General features: G+C 34.9%; 2 protein-coding genes across 3 annotated transcripts; both read right to left on the bottom strand.

Annotated features, from left to right (window-relative positions):
* Nucleotides 1–1,103: 1,103 nt before the first annotated feature.
* On the bottom strand, nucleotides 1,104–7,673 carry LOC126625093 (uncharacterized). Its single transcript, XM_050294169.1, has 10 exons — nucleotides 7,316–7,673; nucleotides 5,099–5,184; nucleotides 3,804–4,303; nucleotides 3,520–3,648; nucleotides 3,015–3,269; nucleotides 2,708–2,807; nucleotides 2,255–2,485; nucleotides 2,031–2,164; nucleotides 1,679–1,858; nucleotides 1,104–1,575 (listed from the first exon to the last, which is right to left on the bottom strand). Exons 1-10 carry the CDS (start codon nucleotides 7,340–7,342, stop codon nucleotides 1,394–1,396), a joined length of 1,824 nt encoding a protein of 607 aa, XP_050150126.1. The 5' UTR covers nucleotides 7,343–7,673; the 3' UTR covers nucleotides 1,104–1,393.
* Nucleotides 7,674–10,011: 2,338 nt separating this feature from the next.
* Nucleotides 10,012–14,781, bottom strand: LOC126625390 (uncharacterized). Of its 2 annotated transcripts, none has more exons than XM_050294496.1 (8): nucleotides 14,619–14,781; nucleotides 12,464–12,549; nucleotides 11,748–12,283; nucleotides 11,414–11,494; nucleotides 11,205–11,328; nucleotides 10,867–11,097; nucleotides 10,650–10,774; nucleotides 10,012–10,506 (listed from the first exon to the last, which is right to left on the bottom strand). In XM_050294496.1, the coding sequence occupies exons 1-8, from the start codon at nucleotides 14,619–14,621 to the stop codon at nucleotides 10,391–10,393; spliced, it is 1,302 nt and encodes a 433-aa protein (XP_050150453.1). In that variant the 5' UTR covers nucleotides 14,622–14,781; the 3' UTR covers nucleotides 10,012–10,390. The 2 variants fall into 2 exon arrangements, with proteins under 2 accessions (XP_050150453.1, XP_050150454.1); XM_050294497.1 differs by lacking the exon at nucleotides 14,619–14,781 and adding an exon at nucleotides 13,172–13,471.
* Nucleotides 14,782–19,568: the final 4,787 nt, after the last annotated feature.

Here is a 19,568-nt window from a genome sequence, read left to right as displayed (position 1 = left end):
TTTTCTGTATCTTTGCTTTTTTTATTCTCTCTTTTTCTTTTTAACTTTTATGAACAAATCAAGATTTTTGTTTTTATAGATAAATCAAGATTTGAAATTTCAAAATTGCGTCTTTTGATTGAAGGAATGACCGTACTCCTCACTAGCCCTTTGAGGGTTTCTTAATTTACTGAGGTGAGACAATTTTATTCAATTTGTACGAAGGAAGTAGTGCATTAATCTATTAAATGCATTTTTTATGTATCACAAATAAGGATTAGGATCCTCTCCTGAGCAGATGGAGGGGATCATCCTGACCAGGTTTATTGGGCCGTTCAATTTTTATCCAACCGTTATAATTATTATAATTTTTAGAAGGATCCATGTTTGTAGCCGTTAAATAAAAATTGAACGACCCGATGGGCCTGATCAGAAAGATCTTCTCCATTTGCTCAAGAGAGGATCCTGATCCCACAAATAATTCAACATATGATGTCAACAATTGAACTTAAACATATGAATGTCACGAGAATTACACTGCATCAAGTATAATACCCTATACTCATCATGTGATGCATATGTTTAAGTATTATACTAGAGTAAATTGTAGCAATAGTCTCTCAACTTTAATCAAATTAGGGTAATGATCCCTCAACTAAAAATTCATTACCATTGGTCCCTCAACTTATCAAAATGTATAGCTATAGTCATTTTTATCAATTTCGTCAAAAAATTTTCAAAATAAGTTATGTTGGAATAACCATTTATATAATTAGGGTCCCTTAACTCATCAAAGTGTGTAATTATGGTCATTTTCGTCAACTACATCAAAAATTTTGTCAAAACGAGTTATGTTTGAAGGATCATTGCTACAATTGAGTTAAAATTAAGGAATCATTTCTCTAGTTGAATTAAAGTTGAGGGACTAATGGTAATTGATTTTTAGTTGAGGGACCATAGCTGCACATTTTGATGAGTTGAGGAACCAATGGTAATGAATTTTTAGTTGAGAAATCATTGCTCCAATTGAGTTAAAGCTAATGGACCATAACTACAATTTACTCAAAATTTCCCGTCGTTCTGGAGTTCAAGATGTCAACAATTATTTGCACAAACACGAAGTCTAGTTCAACGGAAGTCTATTATAAATGATTTTTTGAGCCTATTGTAGCCCCAAGAGGAGCTACACAATGGCCTTCATTTCACCAAAAACTAAACAAACTGTAACTCTAATTTCTGAACAATTACTTGTTTTCTTTCTCCATATGCCTAAAAACACAATGTTCCAAAACAGAGGACTCTGTTTTTTCCCCCTTTCATATGTATATATCTTTTACCAGATAGCTATATCTGACTCTACTCTTGTTTTCAAAAGTTTGGTTATGCATCAAAATCTAACTCTTTAGCAGCAGATTCAATCTCTGCGTCGAAAAGATGAAGACGGCCCTGCCATTCCCTCAGTTGAACCAGTAGCACTCTGAGGACTGCCCTCACTAAAACCCGGTGGACGTGCCAATTCTTCCTTCTCTGCATCACTGGAGATTTCACCACCTTCATTCCTCGAGTTTGATCGCGGGCCATATCTGGTTTTCACTTCTGAAAACGGTTGAGTATAAGCATCAATAATAAACACGTTCTATTGACAAAGCACAGGAAAGTTCATGTTTAAGGAACAAATATAAAGGTTTGAAAGTAGTACCTGATGATGTTTTGCATTTTCTAGTAACCTTTGGATCCCTCTGAATCACAACATCAACTCTTCCCACCATATTTCCACCTTCCATGTCGATTTCCATGTCCACACTCTGATTGTCAGCCATGTTTGCTTCAACTTGATAGTTTTTCGTACAATGAAAGATTCCCCATAAGAAGCTTGTCACTGTTGACATGAACAGGTTTGTCAATGGTAGATAAGCTATGTATCTAACACACGTCAATACAGAAGTTTTCTACATAGTAAAAGACTGAAAAAGTAATCCGAATGGCCTTCACAGACGAAAAAAATCTGAAGTCGCTGCAAGAGAATAGGAAGTTCATAAGGAAAAACTCACACTGCGTGTCTAACTGTAGCTGTTCTGATGTAAATATCAGCAACTCCACGCCCCGGTCGTCAAAGCAAATTCTCATCATCGAATCTTCTTTCTCCATCCGCTCAATCAGCCGAGCATGGTTCTCTCTTGATCTACTAATCGGTAGGAAAAGAAAAATGTTCTAAAGTTGCTTTGACAGAATAATTCCGATATCAAAAACCATGCAATCAGAAGCCAAAACAAACCTCTCAATATTTCTATCAGGGAAAAAGTAAATTCCAACATCTTGAAGGTCAGGAGGTTGGTCTTGGAATATATCAGTCCAAAGTTGGGATCGAGGAATAAAATTCGCCTTGAGGACAGGAGGCATTGTTTGTGCAAATCTATAGGCTTTAGGATGGATCTTACATGGAGGTCGTCCCTGGAACCCTCTGATGAATTCATTAGCTGTAGCTGTATCAACAATGAAGCCTCCCCTATAGAAAGAAATATCAATTAAGGTTTTGGAAGTACTTAATTATTTGAATGACTTTAAAATATCAACTTATACATGCATCTGCAACTTCTTTTCTGATCAACTTACCAAATAAGTATTCACTTAATTATGTTTGGCACTCCATAACTCAAATCAATACACGAGTTAGCGAAATCTTGATAGAATATGAATATGTAACTTCTTAAATGGACAAGTTACCCACCTCCAAGTGACTTGTAGAGCAGGAAGACTTGAGTGATTTAGATTGAGACTAGCAAGCTTATTCTCGAGATCTCTTTCTTCAGCATCTGCATGGTTATGTTCTGCAACACAAGAGTTACCAGATAAAGTAAGGTAGGTTCAAAAGTTGCGTAGATCCAATATATTACTAGCCACAGTCACAGCTGGGCTACAATTTCAAACCCACAAATTACCACGTAAATATATCATCAATTTTGTGAAACTTACTAGAAAACTTGAAGAAGAACCAATAATGCAATTCCAAAAAAATTGTAAGTTATAATCCTTGCCTGGACTAGACATAGGAGAGGAGTGCCTCATTGTTGAAACTGTGCACGGCTCCTTTTCAATTGCAGTATCCCTCTTCTTCCGAGAAGTTACATCTGGTCTTGGAATTAAAACATCTTGTGGTTGCTTTTCCCGAACATGCTCCTCTCCAGGAGCTACTGGGTTCTTTGTTTCAATTGATGTTGCTGGAACTAGGACATCCTTTGATTGCTTCTCCCGAATATGCTCCTTTCCATAAGCTACTGAAGTCTTTGTTTCTATAGATGGAATCAGAGATCATAAGCATTGCACATACAAGAACCATTTATCAAAGTTACAAAAATCTCTAGAGACCATCTTCACATTTTTAGTAACACACACAAAAATTTTCAACATGAAACAGGTGAGATTCAACAAACACAGTCTCAACACTTTAAAGTAACGAGAGAAAACTTTAAATTTTCTTCGAGTAAGAAATAGTTACAAATTTTCATTCCAACAATGAAAGAAAATTACAAGACATCATACTTGGATTCGTTATCCGACTGTGTATACTGAGCTTTGATGATTTGGCTTCTTTAACAGGCGAGGTTGCAACTACTCGGGGATCACTGGAAATATATTTCTTTGAGTTCTGAGCAAAAGGAGCCTTTGGTTCTGAAGAAGGATCAAAGCAACCAAATGCACCAGTAAGAGTATATCAAAAAGTTTTGACTAATCTAGTATGTACTCAATCATCCATATCTCCGTTTCTATATTGCATATCAACGATTATAAGACAAACTTAAGACAAAAGGTTAAAGATTTGTCACCTTTTGAATCCTTCAATATTGGAGATGTTTGCTGATTTATCTTTGAGATGCTTGACATCTTGATATTCCTGCCACAGCTAGGAGGCTTCACATGTCCTGAAGCCACAATGCTAGGATTTCCTTTGATTGCAGGCGGTGGAGACCTCGGTATCACACTTTTATAGCCAAAAGTAGTCCTTTGGGACGTAAGTGCTGTAGAATTTGACTGACCAGGTTTGAAGCCGAAAGTATTTCGCTGTGATCTCGTTATTTCAACTCCTGATGATAGCCTTATGACTTCTCCTTCTGAAATGTACTTAACTTTTCCAGTTCCAACCGGCTTTTGCCTTCTAGAATGAACTTGCCACCCCGAGTTATCAAGAACTCTGCTGTTACCTGATGGATGCATGATACCATGGTGGTCTAAATCGGTGGGGGATGCTAAATTGTTTTCCTCTCCAAGACATTCTTCGCAAACCCAATCGTCCCAAGCTTCCGTATCAAGTTTCTGCATGCAATAACTGAAAACCAAAGAGATCACAAAAAATTATATTCACCAGTCAATATGGTCCAAAAAGATTACAGTTGCAAACAATACAAACCATTATAGTAAGCTGTACTATAAAAATGAAATCTGACGAAAGAACACAAGTCCATTACTCTATGCAGAATTACAATAATATGAAATCAAAAGGACAAAGAACGAACTATAACACTGAATTACTCCTCCAGCTCAGCTATAGTAATAGTTCAGAAACCGAATTGGGAGAGAACCAAGAGAACACAAAGTTGTGATTCAAAATACCATGCATGAAGGACATCCAAAGGTGATAAGAGTAATTTAGAATACTCAAGGAAGCTAGCTAGAGACATCGTTTAGAAGGATCTTTTGTGAGAAATATTCGTTTTTGGGAAACTTTGTGGGACTTGATTTCTACTTCATATTCTTCTTTATCCATGTAGATTGCAAGTCTGCTGTTACTTGAGAGATTATTTTCTGGTGATGATGATAGCTAACAAGTGAATTTACATTTCTAATTGGAATTGCTTGCTAATCTTCATTGTACTTTTATTTATTTGCATTATTAAGTTTTCTCTGTTTTCTTTTTATTTTCAAAGGAAAAAAAAGAAGCAAAAAACAAGATGCATCACGATTTTGATAGACTGATATTAATATGAAGACATACTAGTCACTTGTTGATTGACAGTCAAGTAAATTAGCCAAACCGCATGCACACACAAATACAGATGCATATGCTTCTGCACACACACACACACACACACACACACACACACACACACACAGAGAATCATACGGGTGTGCACGAGCTATATTGCATTCACGGCAGGTTGCAATGAGGTTCTCGTCGTTACCACCACCACAAGTATCACAGGGTTTGACCTGAAATGAAGAATAGTTCACATTGAAAAAAAATAAGTTCAAACTAAATTTTCTTATGAAAAAACTGTCCAGAATTGTTTTCTTTTAGAGGCTATCATCAATAAGCAGAAGTAGTCACATATCAGAGATTGAGAGCCATGACAAGTATTCTCTAATTTATACAGCAAAACATCAGCTGCGCAATCTTGTGGACGACTGAGATGCGCTCTACTCTCCCATATATGATTAAGTAGCCCATCAATTAAGAATCTAAGAAGAAAGGCCTTGAATGTATACAAATACATCAAAATTCTTACTTAGAAATTGAAAAGAATCATAGCAGTGAACAAAAGAGTCATTTTTCTTCAAAACCAACACACCACTTCCAAAAGAATCGTATCAAATCTTTAGCGCAAACGAATTCGGTCTATCTAACAGGGAAGCAAAAGAATCGTATCAAAAACTTCTTATCAGGGAAGAAAAATCTAGAGAATGTGTCACAACTATTAAAACAGAATTGACATTACGTGAATACCATCACCTGCACATTGATCTTCTACCTATATACTCTAGATTTTCAGTGTAAAACTTTAAATTGGTTTTTTTGAAATGAACTTTAAATTAGTTTGAAGTGTGTATAACATGCATTTGGTATGAATATCCAGTACAAGTTTAAGAAGGCATTGCTTTGTTGGAGACCAACCATGGCATGCAATAATAAAAAGGGTTAGGAGTATCAGAAAGTGGCATATAGCCCAACTTGAACCAACTTTTTGACCAATAAAAAAAAACTTGAACCAAAATTCAACTATATTATAACAATTTGTTTCGGACACGACAAGGTCATAGACTTGACAAGGCGATACTTTAAACTACAGGAATGAAGATTTGAACAAGTTTGAGGGGGCGAGCACATTGTCCTTGTCAACTGGACATAACTCAGATTCGGATTCGGATTCTAGGTTGTAGTACATTTCTTCAAGTCCTTGCAATAAATTTTAAGTCAGATTCAAGTTTTCAGTACATTGTTTCAAGTCCTTGTAATAAATTCTTCAGGTTCCCTCAAAGAAAACATGAGCGTGGACATGGGTTAGACAAGTTGGTCCAGGTCATCGTGTTCGCCCCTTTCATCCAAGTTCGAATTTCCCTTCCCATAGTTTAGAATATCGCCCCCTAAAACAAAAATCCTGAAGGGTTTCTAATAGCTGCAAAACCAAAACGTCTGACAGTGGCAAAAACCACTCATCAGTGCAAAATAATTAAATTCATTCGTACGATTGACTTCAACAGATAGGCACAAAAGGAACTCAATCGAAATCATAAATCCATGAAAGAGAAAAACAACAGAGAAATTAATGAAATAAAAACAGAAAAAAAAAGAATCACACCCAAATTAAAATAATCAGAAAAACATGCAACTTATATTATTTCAACGAAAAAACCAACCAACGCAGCCAAATCATGAAAGATAAAAATTCGCGGATGAGAGTTGGTTTAGTTGGTAATATCGTTCTTTTTGCTACAACTAGTTCAGATTCGAATTTCGTTGCTGATAAAAAAATATAGAAGGACTAAGATCTCATCGGAGCTTGTGATATGTGACTTATTTGAGATGAAAAACTTTTCAATTACCAAAAGAAAATAATAATAAAATTTCAACTATTTTATTATACAAATAAACCCATAAAAAAATTCAAACTTTACAACTAAAATGCACTTAAATAACACAGAAATGCTGCAAATGCACTTAAATAATGGAAGATGGAGCATCATTTAACACCCAACAGGATCCTCTCCGGATCTTTTGCTAAGGATCTGGGAATTCGTAAATTATACCCGTTCATCATATATCGTGCAGTGAATTTTTATCAAATATTATTTATGTTTAATTTTAAATAAAAATATTTAAAATAATTTTTTATCGCACGATGTACTATGAACGACACGATTCATAAATTCTCGGAATCTTTGCAAAGAGGATCCGGCGATGATCGGACTCATTTAACACAGGCAGCAGACAAAAGAGGCAAAAAAACGAAGAGACTTGTACGAGCAGACAGTAAAAAAATGGAGAAATAAAGACATGGGTCGTCCCGAAACGACAAGGGAGGAGACAAAGGAAGGAGATTTAGGGTTTGTGGAGGCTTTTTACCATGTGGGTCTCTCTCGGTTCTTGCATTTGATTTCTGTCTGTGATGGTTGGTCGATTGATTTCTTTAACCTTTTTCTCTGCGTATCTGTAAGCTGGTGGTAGGGTAGGAGGCGACGAGGCTGACGAGTCAGTCACCCACTCACTCACTCACTCACTCACTCAACTCAGACTCACTCATTAGTCACTGCAGAGTCTCTGTATTTCCTCATTAGTCACTGCAGAGTCTCTGTTTTTAGAGAGAGAAAGAGAGGAGAGAGAGGGAGAGCAAGGGTCCGTTTCAGGGGTTGTCGTGGCACGATTTTAGAGGGTGAGGGGGAGAATTGTACAGTGTGTACCTGCAATTTTACAAGCTTTTTCGTGCATGCCATCTGCGTGTGGTTTGTTTCTCGTGTGGAGAAAAGCTTTGGACTTTAATATTTGTTGTGTTTGTTTACTGTTTGGGCCAGATGTTATTCAATGGGGTCATTTATTTTGGTTACCAAACCATAGGTAAAAGGGAATGAATATAATTATCAGAATTTTAACGAAAAACAAGCGTACTGTTCATTTTAACGAAAAATCATATTTTTATATTAAAAAATTAATCTTGATATTATTCACTTTACCCTTTATTTTGTCCTTATCATTAAAACTCAAAGTTTTCAAGCTCTTTTTATTAGTTTTTCTTATAATTATTGGGTCAACATAGCCTAATCACGTTCTGTGTCAAATCATTCAATATATTGAGTAGTTGATGTTATCAACGGTTAACATATTTGTTTGTGGTGAACTTCAATGATGATATGGATGTATGAAGCGACACGTGGTCAGATCGTTGGATTTAAGATTTTTCCTAGGTAAGTTAGTTTAGGAGAAATATTTTTTTTTTCAAGCATTTTTTCTTTGTAAATTTTAGTAATAATACGTGATTATGTAGTCATCACATTTAATTAGTGATTGGTTATGGGATGTGATATCCACACACCCAATTTTACTTCTCACACACCCTTCTAATTTTCGGCCGTCGGATCGGATGAATTGAAAAATATCAACGGACAGAAATTAACAAAGGATGTGTAAGAAGTAATTTGGGGTGTGTGGATAGCACACCCCTTGGTTATTAAAGAATATGCATATCACTTCCCTTTTTTCACATATTTCATTGTCATCAAACTTCAAACCTACAACTAACCACAACCAGTGATTCAATGGTAAGGACGCGGATTCCGGCTCCCAAAATACAAAAAAATTAGGGAGGTCCCAGGTTTGAGGCTCCAAGCTGGTGAGTATGCTTGACTGTGGTCAAGGGAGACTGAAATGACTCTATGAGTTTATTCGGCCCTTGAAATAGATGGACAATCATAATTTTGCACCAGTTGTCCCTTTTTTTTAAAGAGAAAAAAATTTCAAACCTACAACTTATATGGTTTCAGTGGCCATGTAATTGGGCAGTCCCCTTCTCAAAAGTAGGAGGAGTCAACTGCAAATATTTAAAATGTTGAAATCATAGTGGGGTTATCAACCAATCACCATCCGTTGTTCTTCTGGTGGCCCATCACTTCTTTTCTTTCTGTAACATTGTGGACCTAAAATCTCTGCTAGGTTAGCAGGGAGAAATGTGTAACCTTCACATTGTTACTTAGTGTTGCTAATCTAACATCATCATGTTATAATGTGTGTATTTATTTTACGTGTTTATATTGATTTATTCATGTTATAATATGTATACATATTTTAAATTTATGGATATGAGATGGAGCATTTGGAACACTTAAATTAACAATACCACGTAATTATGTAACCGTCACAAAAAAAAATCAAATAGAAAATAGAAAATCATTCACCACTGTTTAGTTAATCAAAGTGGAACAGTCTTTACAATTGTAGAATTCATTACGTGGAGAAATTTTTTATTATGATTGGAATATAAGGAGTAGATCACGTGTTTTTATATAAGTGGTGAAAAATTTTATTTTTTAAGTTATTATTTTTTTAACACACATATCACATCATTTGTATAGTGACACGTGATATATTATCTTGTGTACCGATCACACTAAAAAATCTCTCCATTACATGAGCATCAATAATAATATGGGATGTGCTATCCACACACCCCTTTTTACTTCTCTCACACCCCTTGTTAATTTATGTCCATTGATCTTCTTTAATTCATCTGATCCGACGGCCGAAAATCAAAAGGATGTGAGAGAAGTAAAAGGGGTGTGTTGATATTACACCCTAATAATATAATCAGACAGCAGTCATTCCTAATAGAATCCACAACGTCCGTATCATCTGCATCCCAAAAGATTCAATATACAAATGCTAAGATTTTTCACCAACCACCACCACGTGCAACTATGTTATTGGCTCCTCGTGCCACGTTGCGAAATGAAGTGGCGCAAAGCCGCCGCTTATATATTATTATGAAAGGAATAATGCTTGATAAACCAACTGTGCACACCATATGATATATTATCAATAAGAAATAAACGCGTTAGTAAACTTAAGTAATAGTCCAATCATCGATAATCATGTCATATGGTTTATAAAATTTAGTTTAAAAAGTTGGTCTATCTGACATTATCAGCATGAAAAATCATATTAGATTTTAAGTTTCTTTAATCGCTAGGTACATCACATTGTTTAAGGTATTATTGTATGTTTATGCATAGACATGTGTAAAATCATAGTAATGTACCTAATCAAATGAATAAAATCAAAATGCAATTGTTAAAATACATCACGAAATGACCCCAACAAAAACGAGTATCAAAATTTGTGTAATAAAAGTTGTGCGAAAGATCCTACTACGTTATAACAAGTGATATCATAGCATACATTATGCAACCCATTTCTCTGTGTTACTTATTTTTCGGTGGCATTTTGTAGTGTAGATAGAAGCATCTCTAGTTCCACTGTTTCACAGGAAGTGTTTCAACTCTTATAAAGGATTTACATAGAACCACACCGACGGCGGATTAGCCATCGAATTTGTTAAATCGTGTCGCGTGCAGCATCACCGGCAGCTTGCTTAGAGAACCCGGGAGGAATGCGACAGTCATTGAACGTGTTACTTCTGAGAAAGGCTGCTCATTGCTCAACATTTGCTGCATTTGCTTGGGAGTCGTAGTTCAGAAGGGGTGGAGCTGCCAGACGGCCTTTTGCAGGGTAATATGCTCCCCACAGGAAGGATTCCACGTCCGATCCTAAGAAAACGACGACTCAAATGAATAGATACAATGATACTCGAAGACATATAGTCTTCGTTTGGTGTCTAGCATTGGATTGGATTGGATTGAATAACTCCTTAGATTCAATGTACGTTGAAAAAAGACATAATCACACTCACCATAAGAATCCGTATCCAGCCTTTTAGAAGAGAAAATCAATAGACTGACGCCGTTTATATCAGTCCGCAGCGCCATATCTCGCGTCTCTAGAAGTTCCAATAGGCTAAAGTACTGCTGTTTAGACCTACATTATGATTTCAGGCTTCCTCAATTAGCATACCATCATCTATTTATCAATTGCATATTAAGCACTAGAGGTTTGGTTCATGAACAGACCTCTCGAAATCGCCAGGGGAGAAAAACAGCGCCATGTCATTTACGGTAGGACTGTAATTCTGAAAGATTTCTGCCCAACAGTCGCAACAAGGGAGCAACGTGCACCGGAGCACGTTAGGCATGAGCCTTGAACACTCTAAAGCTTTTGGATGAACTTTTTCCGGGATATGAGCTCGGAATCCATCATAAAATTGACCACAAGCAACCGTATCAAGGATCTCTAGGCTTCCGCTAATCACAATCACCAAACAAGCAATATTTATCAGATCATGGCAGGATCATGGCAATTTCAGAATACATAAATGAGTGTGCAACTTCGTGAAATATGAGGTACTCACCACCAAGTAGCATCTAAAACTGGGTGAGTTGGCAGATTTATCTCGGGTTTGGGCAAAATGTTCAGCGGATCACATCCTTGAAAGTCAGAGTTCTTCGGTCTAGCATCAGCACGTAAATTACCTCCTGCGCAAACACATGTTCAATGACATAACTTAAGGACCACATTGCACACCAAAACGTTATATAAAGTAAGAGAATTTTCTTTTGCCTGGATCGTTGATGCACGGAGTATCCAGTGACTCTTTCTTGCTACGAACTTGATTCTTGTACTCGATAGGAATTGCTTTATCTGGAACACAAATCGGAAGGTCAATCGTAAATAGGAAGTACATAAACACCTGCTTGCAACATTTACGGTTAACATAACGCTTAAAGAGAGGATCTGTGACATCTACACACGCATTCAAGAGCTGATTCCCAAGCATACTCGATATGTAATGCGTTAAAGATTTGAGACAACTGCAGCATTCAACTTTAACCAGTTTGTTTGTCAACAGTTTCATAAAAATATTGTCTTGCAACGGATGTTTGAGTTATCTTACATTTTAATTCAGTGCATGATTTAGACTCTTGTGCCTGAGTGGTTGAACTGATTCCTTCACTTCCATGTCCGAAAAGCTTGACATGTCCAGCAGGTACGCTTTTGTAAGTTTCCTTCCCCTTCTCCGAAGAGGATTTTTTCGGGGCTGATTTAAACTCAATGGTAGTCCTTCTAGACATTGTCTCCCTGGCATCTACTCGGCCAGAGCTTGAGTGCAATTTACGCGGTGAAGAAATTTCCACTCTTTGTGCTCCAGATGACGACATTCTAATAGCTTCAATAGGAATAAACTTTACTCTGCCAGTTCCTGGTGACATTTGCTTTCTAAGACGACCTGAGCTGCCGGTCTCTTCAGTAAGCCTTCTGGAGCGCATAGATGGCGACATTTCAGAGCGAACCATCTCAAAGGTGTTTGATCCTGCAGCCTTGTGAGAGAGTTCCTTTCTAACAGATTTTTTAGCGGTTGTACCTCCATATCTACATGTTTCACAAACCCAAATTTCTGGAACAAACATGAGGAGGATTTTCATGCAATATCTGGAAATCAAAACAGTAAACGGTTTAGAATAAGTGCCCGAATTGGTTATACAAAAAATGCACAATCTCTTAGTTTTACAAATGAACTTTGACGATATAGATACAGATCAAACGGTCTAAAGTTGTACTGGAAGCGGGTGGCAACCAAGCAAACAAATGAACTTTGACGATAAATCATACATGTGTTCCCGAGCTTTGTTACATTGAAAGCAAGTAGCAATCAGTTCTGCAGAGCCTATACCGCCACATACCTCACAAGGTTTGTCCTACAGAATAAGAAGATCAAATTAGATATTACAGAAAGGTTTCTTCGTAGAAATAGTTCCATATGCCTCGTATATATATAAAAAAATAGAACTAGTCGATGTAGACATCCAGAAAAAATCATTATACGGTGCATATAACCTATGCAGTTTCAAGTGGATTCAGATTCTTTCTGGAAGTACATACTGATCAAACTCATGGCTTCAAAACTAATTAAGAAACAGGTAAGGCGCTTTAAACACTGCAAGCTGAGTTAATGTCGCTTGATGCTAGCGATTAACAGGTCGATTTTAATGAGCATTATGAAAAGTAGAAGGAGACTGAAAAATTGTGAAAACAAAAACTTGCTACTGCAGCAGAAACCATAGCTCTAAGATAGAGCTACTGGAACTTGCAACTGCCTACCTCTTCTAAGGATAGTTTACCAAGTTCTTGTTACGAACTTACGAGCACGATACACACACACACACACATATATATATATATATGAATACTGACTCCAGAGAGAGCAAGCAAACATCATGGGAACAATAAAACTCAGATTAACACAGAAATCTAAACTTTTTTATGTCAAATCAGGTGCTATTTTTATCCCCAGAGACAAGGTTATGGAGAACAAGTTACTTGGGAGGATGTTCAAAATGTGCTACATCTTGGTGTTGTAAATAATGAGCCAGGGTTCTTGGGGCAGCCTTCAAGTTATGCTTATTGAGATGGAGGTGTGCTTTATAGTACATATTTTGTACAGTTTCAATAGATGTCAGAACACTGTGTTCTTAAATCACCCATTTCAATCTTGAAGACTTCCCAAGAAATACCACCATATGTTACAAGGGATTTTCTGTGGTTTCCCAGAGTACACATATTTTAACCGTAAATCTTTATTTAAAAACACAAAACCAAGATTTAACGGTTAAAAAGTTTCATATGCTCCGAAACACTATAGAATTTTGTACAAAGTAAATCTTAAATTGTTGGTACAAATACAAAACAAGCATGTGGCAGTAGGACCCCAGAATGATTGAAGGAAATGCAAAATCCAAATCGCTTGACAGGAAGAAGTCAAGGTTCTCTCATTTTCTTTCGGGAAATGATTTTTACACACTATTTTCTCCTCTTGCACACATTTTTTTTTAGCCGTACGATTAATCAAAGGCCAACAATATTTGGAAAATGGTGTGCAAAAATCACTACCCTTTTCCTTCCGCTCATTTTCTTCTTCACGATCCAAAGAGTTGAAATCAAGGAGAAATATTTTGGTGTCCTGGGATATATTGATTCTCTCTTTTTCACCCATCATTTGACTTTCAAGTGATGAGTGAGAAAAATAAAGAAGCAATATATCACTGTGACACGAAAGTTTTTCTCCAAATCAAAGCACTTAGAAAGTGTATAAAGGAATCATATTTCACCCAAAATACATCATAAACAGCCAAAGTCTCATCTATAATTCGCATGTACACACCCACCAACTGTTCAACCGCAAATTCTACTAAAAATTAGGATTTTTCGCTGTTAGATCATAGTTTTTGAATTTTAATAAAAAAAAATTAACCGCTAAATATTTTGATGTATAAGATAGACCGTAACATACTAAAAATTCATGTTCAACACTAGCAAGTAGCTAAAAAAAGTGATTTCCAAACCAACAAGGCTATCGGCTTTGCTAGGTCGAGGGAGTTAAGAAACCTTCATCTTGCTTTACAAATAAGCTATTTTCACGACTCTGACTAGTGATCTTTCGATCACAAATGAACAATCTTTTCATTGCGCCAAGACTCGCGCTCTAACTCTACCTAGCAGCTAATCAGCTAATGTTGTAAAATTCAGATTACCAAAAATATGTGATACTTTCAGACGTTACAGTAGAAATTTTTTTTTAAAAAAAAAATTAAAATTTGAGGGAACGAAGAAACCAACAAACGGCATTGAAGTTCGAACAGTGAAGAGCAGCCATCACAGTCCAATTAAATAAAGTAAAGCAAAAATACGATGAAAGTAAAGGCAGAAGGACGCAAATGTAAAGAATGTGAAATATTGGCGAAGGAGAAGGGTGTTTTGGGGACTTTACCATGTGAATTTTTCTTGGAGCTCTCAATTTTGTAGTAAAAAAGCAATGCTTTCGTTCTTCGTGCTATCTCTAATGGCGGTTAGAGCTGCAAACTCCGATGGAGCTCGAATGGCAGCACAGAAATGTACCTGGAGACTGGAGTGAGTGAGCAGGCGCCAAACAGTGTCTTTTTTTTTATTGGTCTTCAATTGTAAATGGACCAATTGGCAAGTAGCTAATAGCTTCGCACTATACAAGATACAAGAGAACGTCATTTTTACTTCTTATACATTCTTGTTAATTTTTTATCATTTATTTTTTTTACTTCATTCTATTTGACGATCTTAAATTGAGAGAAGTGTGAAAAGTAAAAATGAATGTGTAGATATCACTACCTTGAAAAGCAGCAGTGACATTAATTGAGAGAAGCGTGAAAAGTATAAATGAATGTGTAAATATCATTGCCTTGAAAAACAACGGTGACATTATGAATTTTATCATGCTTGGATAATACACTAAATTTCTCCTCTAAACATTTTATAATCAATTATAAATCACTGTATTTTTGTAAAAAAAAAATTAAAAATGAGGTTGTTTAGTTAATTAACTGTAACAAATATATTAACAATCGATTATTAAACAATCTCATATTTCATTAATTTTTTTGTATAGATAAATAGTTATTTATACCATGAATAGGCCGCGATGTGTTTTGAAGAGGAATTCCTCCTCATCTTTTGAGGAGCCAAGTTAATTCCTTTTTCAATTGTGTTAGTTGGACGAAATATACTCTCGTGCAACCAAACATGACATGTGAAGAGTTAATTTGACACATGATTCATTTTTTTAAACACGAGACTAATATTTATTGGAAAATGATGTCATTAACATTATGCATTGATTATGCCATAATTTTTTTCAAATTAAGCCCTCTAGTTTAGCAAATATTTCAATCCAAAGAAATGTCCTAGGTGCGTCCTCCCAAGACAACATTTATACAGAATCATCCGATTGCTTTAGTCGAAACAATAAATAAAAAGTGTAATTTATATTTTAATGTAAATAATATCGTATGTTCAAAAAGTGAGACTTGTCATTAGGCTTTAGGCCCAAAGAGAGGTTGGGCCACGGTAGCTGTGGGCCAAAAAAATGATAACATTTAAGCCCAATTATGGTCATATGGTCAAAGATTTTACAAATATGTGGTAAGTTTACTTGACTGTGGCCACATGCATAGTGAAATTTTGTATAGCCTCTCTGAACCTGGAAATGGTGAATAACCACGGCTTATCACCAATTGTTCTCCTTTTTTAAAGAAAAAAAAAAACAGATTCTACAAACATCAATTGCTGCACTAATCAAAATCAAATAATGACAACTAAGAAATATCTGGAAGTGATCATTTCAGCAATTAAAATTTATAATTCATTATTTCATAAGGTCTTCAAAGAGAAATGCCTCTTGGATATCAAATCTAAAAAAAATAGTATCAAAATACTTATAGGGACATTTGAACAAAAAGCCAAAAAAAGAAGTGATTTATAATTTGTTTTCGACAAATAATAGGATAATCTTTACTAAATGCATTTAAATTATGAGAAAGGAAATTCGTACACAGAACTTTGGTTCCAAAAAACGAGAACGAATGCTCTTAACCAACTGAATTACAAACCACTTGTCCAAAAAAAACCAATAATTAAAACAACAGTGAACGTAACGTGATTCTAGACTTCTAGTTATGAATAAAAGAAAATCCAGGACCACTTAAGAATATTCTAATAAAACAATTTATTATGTGATTCCATATTCTGACATTCAGAAATGTCAGAATATATTCTAACGAAATACATTGAGAGTTAACAAATGCTCGTAGATGGCGTATATAAGCAACACTTTAGATTAAAAAAATTGGTGTAACATGTGGGCAATCTCTCGAATCCCTAAACCCTAATTTTTTTAATTTTATTTTTAGAGCTTTTTTTTTTTTTACGCACGACAACAATATTTTATCCTACGATCTGGGTCTGCCGTAAGAATATTAGTATACACCATCACTCTCGATTTTACCCCAAATATTCCGTTGGATCACCTATTTCATGATCGTCACATTGTGGCCGCAGTAGGATCCAGTCTGGCCCAATAAAGAGTTTCGTATTTCATTGCGATTTTAGGTTGCGTGTGAATGCTCCATGAATTTGTTGGCGGATGAATTTGGCAAAAACTAGGCTAAGCTTATTAACTTTTAGAAATCAAACGCGCAGACGTAAGAACCAATATGTGTTTAGTTAGTGGCACAACGAAAGTGAAAAACATTGCAATATCTTGGACAATTTGTCCTGTATACCCACATGGTATGAACTGTGATTTTGACTTATGTCATGGGCCGATTCATTCTAAAATTTCTCACGTTAAAAAATCCGATAATTAAAGGGAAGTATTATTGGTATTTCAAAAATCTCATTCTACACTCTTCATAAGTGTATTTTTCTTTATAAATATAGAAAGTTTGAAATATAGAATGAGAAATTTGGAGTGTTAATAACAATTCCTTAATTAATACACGAATAAGACTTAGAAAGCCAATATTGCCCTTGCTTTTAGGTGCTTTATCAGGGTAATATGGAAATTGTGATGTGAAAATGTCATCTGGCGATGCAGAAAGATGATTCTGCTGACTAAGGATTTTTAGCCATTTGGAGGAGGTTGGTGAGGGAAATTAATTCTACATTAAAAGCTCTATTTGCTCAAGGCCAGGTTATCATGGACCACCATGATAATGTGTTTTCCTCAATTTATATAAAAGAAAATTAATGAAAATATCTTGAAAATATTTTGAAAATTAACGAAAATGACAAAATAAATAGTAAAGTAAATAGTACCAGGATTGACTATTTAGTGTAAAAATATGATTTTTTCGTTAAAATAAACAGTATCAGGAATTTTTCGTTAAAATTCCCTTTATATAAAGAAAACTGATATTGACAGTTCAAAAATTTTATTTATACTCCTCACAAATTACGAGTGTATTTTTTTTAAAATATAGAAAGTTTAAAATGTAAAATGAAAATTTTAGAGCGCCGATAACAATTTCTATATAAATAAATATATATATATATATATATATATATATATATATAATATGGAAAATTAGGATTCAACTATAACTACAGAAAAACTCTCTAAAATAATGCTTTATAAAAGTAACTTCATTAAACATCATAATAAAACTTGGCACAAACTTGAGACAATTATGTATATAAATAAACACTACATTGTAATAAGTTATAATTTTTTTAGTCTTACCTTTAAAGAAATACACCTACATGTAGCAATAATTGTTAATAATTACAAAATATGCAATATCACAAATAAAACCTTAAGTTGACCTAAAATATTTCTCTACAATTATTTGGGACAATGATTTTGTTTTTAGAATTGATGACACGTCTTTGAGTTTTTAGGTACATGTGAAAGAAATAAATTACTTGGCGTCCTATAAATTTTAAGGAAAATTAATGAAAATGACTTTAAATCTTTGCATTTCAATAAAAAAAATCATCCACTAACTTTATTTAATTATAAGAGACAAAATAAAAAAAAATAAAAAAACACCACATGCTTTGGTGCGCACACCCCTCTCCACCTCCCATTTCCACTCTGTTTTCTCCCCATTGTCAGCTAACATTAAGCTATTATTATTATTATTTTTTTTTTTTTTGCATAGGAGAAGAGAAAGACTTCAAATTGAATTACATTTTCCCATTTTATTTTTGTGGTGTTGTTTCTCAATAGTTGTCAAAATGACGAGAGATTTTTCAATGTGCCTAGAACACGGAGTGATACACCATGTCTCTGTACAAGTGGTGAGATTCTTGTGTTAAAAAAATAAAATTTCCCACCACTTACATAATAACACGTGGTGTAGAAAGTTAAGATTGTACATGGAGGAGAAGAGGAAGTCGCAGATGGGCGGACAATAGAAGAAAATTAAGTAATTGGTGTAGAAAGTTAAGAAATTGAAGAGATATAGAGAAAATTTGATGAGTATCGAAGAAAATTAGAAGAAGAAATGTGTTTGGAAGGTGAGAATGTGCCAAGAGAATTCAAGAAGAGGAGAGAGAAGAATGTAGTACCGTACAATTTCATAAACAGTGTAGTACCGTTAAATTTTATAAACAGTGTAGCACCGTTAAATTTCAAAAACAGTGAGTGTAGTATCGTTAAATTTCATATTGTGTGAGGACGCTGTGATCTGCGTGTCAGATTTTTTTTAAATATTAAAATTATGTCTTTTTCATTAAAATTTAAGTTATTTTGTCATTTTTATTAAAATTTAAGGGTTTTTCACTAAAATTTAAGTTTTTTTTAATTAAATAAAGTTATAACATGATTTTTTATTAAAATAAACTTAGTCCAAGCCTTTTTCATGAAAATTTCCTAAATTATATCTAGGGAATACAATTCATCAAGGCTAAAAAAAGAAAAAAATTCAATAAACAATATTTTTCAACTACAATTTATGACCGTATAGACGTTTTGATATGTGAACTATACTCCAAAATACATTTTTCACTCGTAAACTCGAATAATAGTTGCTCCCAACCTTTAATTTGAAGAGGTTTTGCTGCACCTAATCAAAATTTTTTAAACAAACGATATTACTATACTAAGGGAGAGGGGATAAGTTTAGCCTCAGAATGAAGAGAATCGAACCTAAGACCTCTCACTTACAAGTGAAGAGGAATATCAATAAACCGTAATACTAAACGGTAAAAATAGAGCGAGCAACCATTACTCAGATTCACAAAAATGCATCTAAAGGTATGGTTGTTCTTACGACGAACATTGATTGAAACATGCAACAAGTCACTCTTACTCACAAGCGAACCAATCTAACGCGTGCATGCTTAGTAAACGCAAAACAAGAAGCGCGAGTCGATCCATGATTTGTTTGCAAGGAGAAGTGACTCA

The sequence above is a fragment of the Malus sylvestris genome, chromosome 6, assembly GCF_916048215.2.
Source record: "Malus sylvestris chromosome 6, drMalSylv7.2, whole genome shotgun sequence".
Taxonomy (NCBI): domain Eukaryota; kingdom Viridiplantae; phylum Streptophyta; class Magnoliopsida; order Rosales; family Rosaceae; genus Malus; species Malus sylvestris.
Note: the sequence above shows the minus strand (reverse complement) of the source record. Positions and strands in the feature narration are given on the sequence as shown.

Coding starts and splice junctions, on each gene's coding strand:
- LOC126625093 (XM_050294169.1), bottom strand. CDS start 7,342: ATGCAAGAACCGAGAGAGACCCACATG. Junction 4,304..5,098: donor AATATAGCTCGTGCACACCC/GTATGATTCTCT, acceptor TTTGGTTTTCAG/TTATTGCATGCAGAAACTTG. Junction 1,576..1,678: donor AAAATGCAAAACATCATCAG/GTACTACTTTCA, acceptor AACCGTTTTCAG/AAGTGAAAACCAGATATGGC.
- LOC126625390 (XM_050294496.1), bottom strand. Junction 12,284..12,463: donor AACAAAGCTCGGGAACACAT/GTATGATTTATC, acceptor TTTGATTTCCAG/ATATTGCATGAAAATCCTCC. Junction 10,775..10,866: donor TCCCCTGGCGATTTCGAGAG/GTCTGTTCATGA, acceptor ATCATAATGTAG/GTCTAAACAGCAGTACTTTA.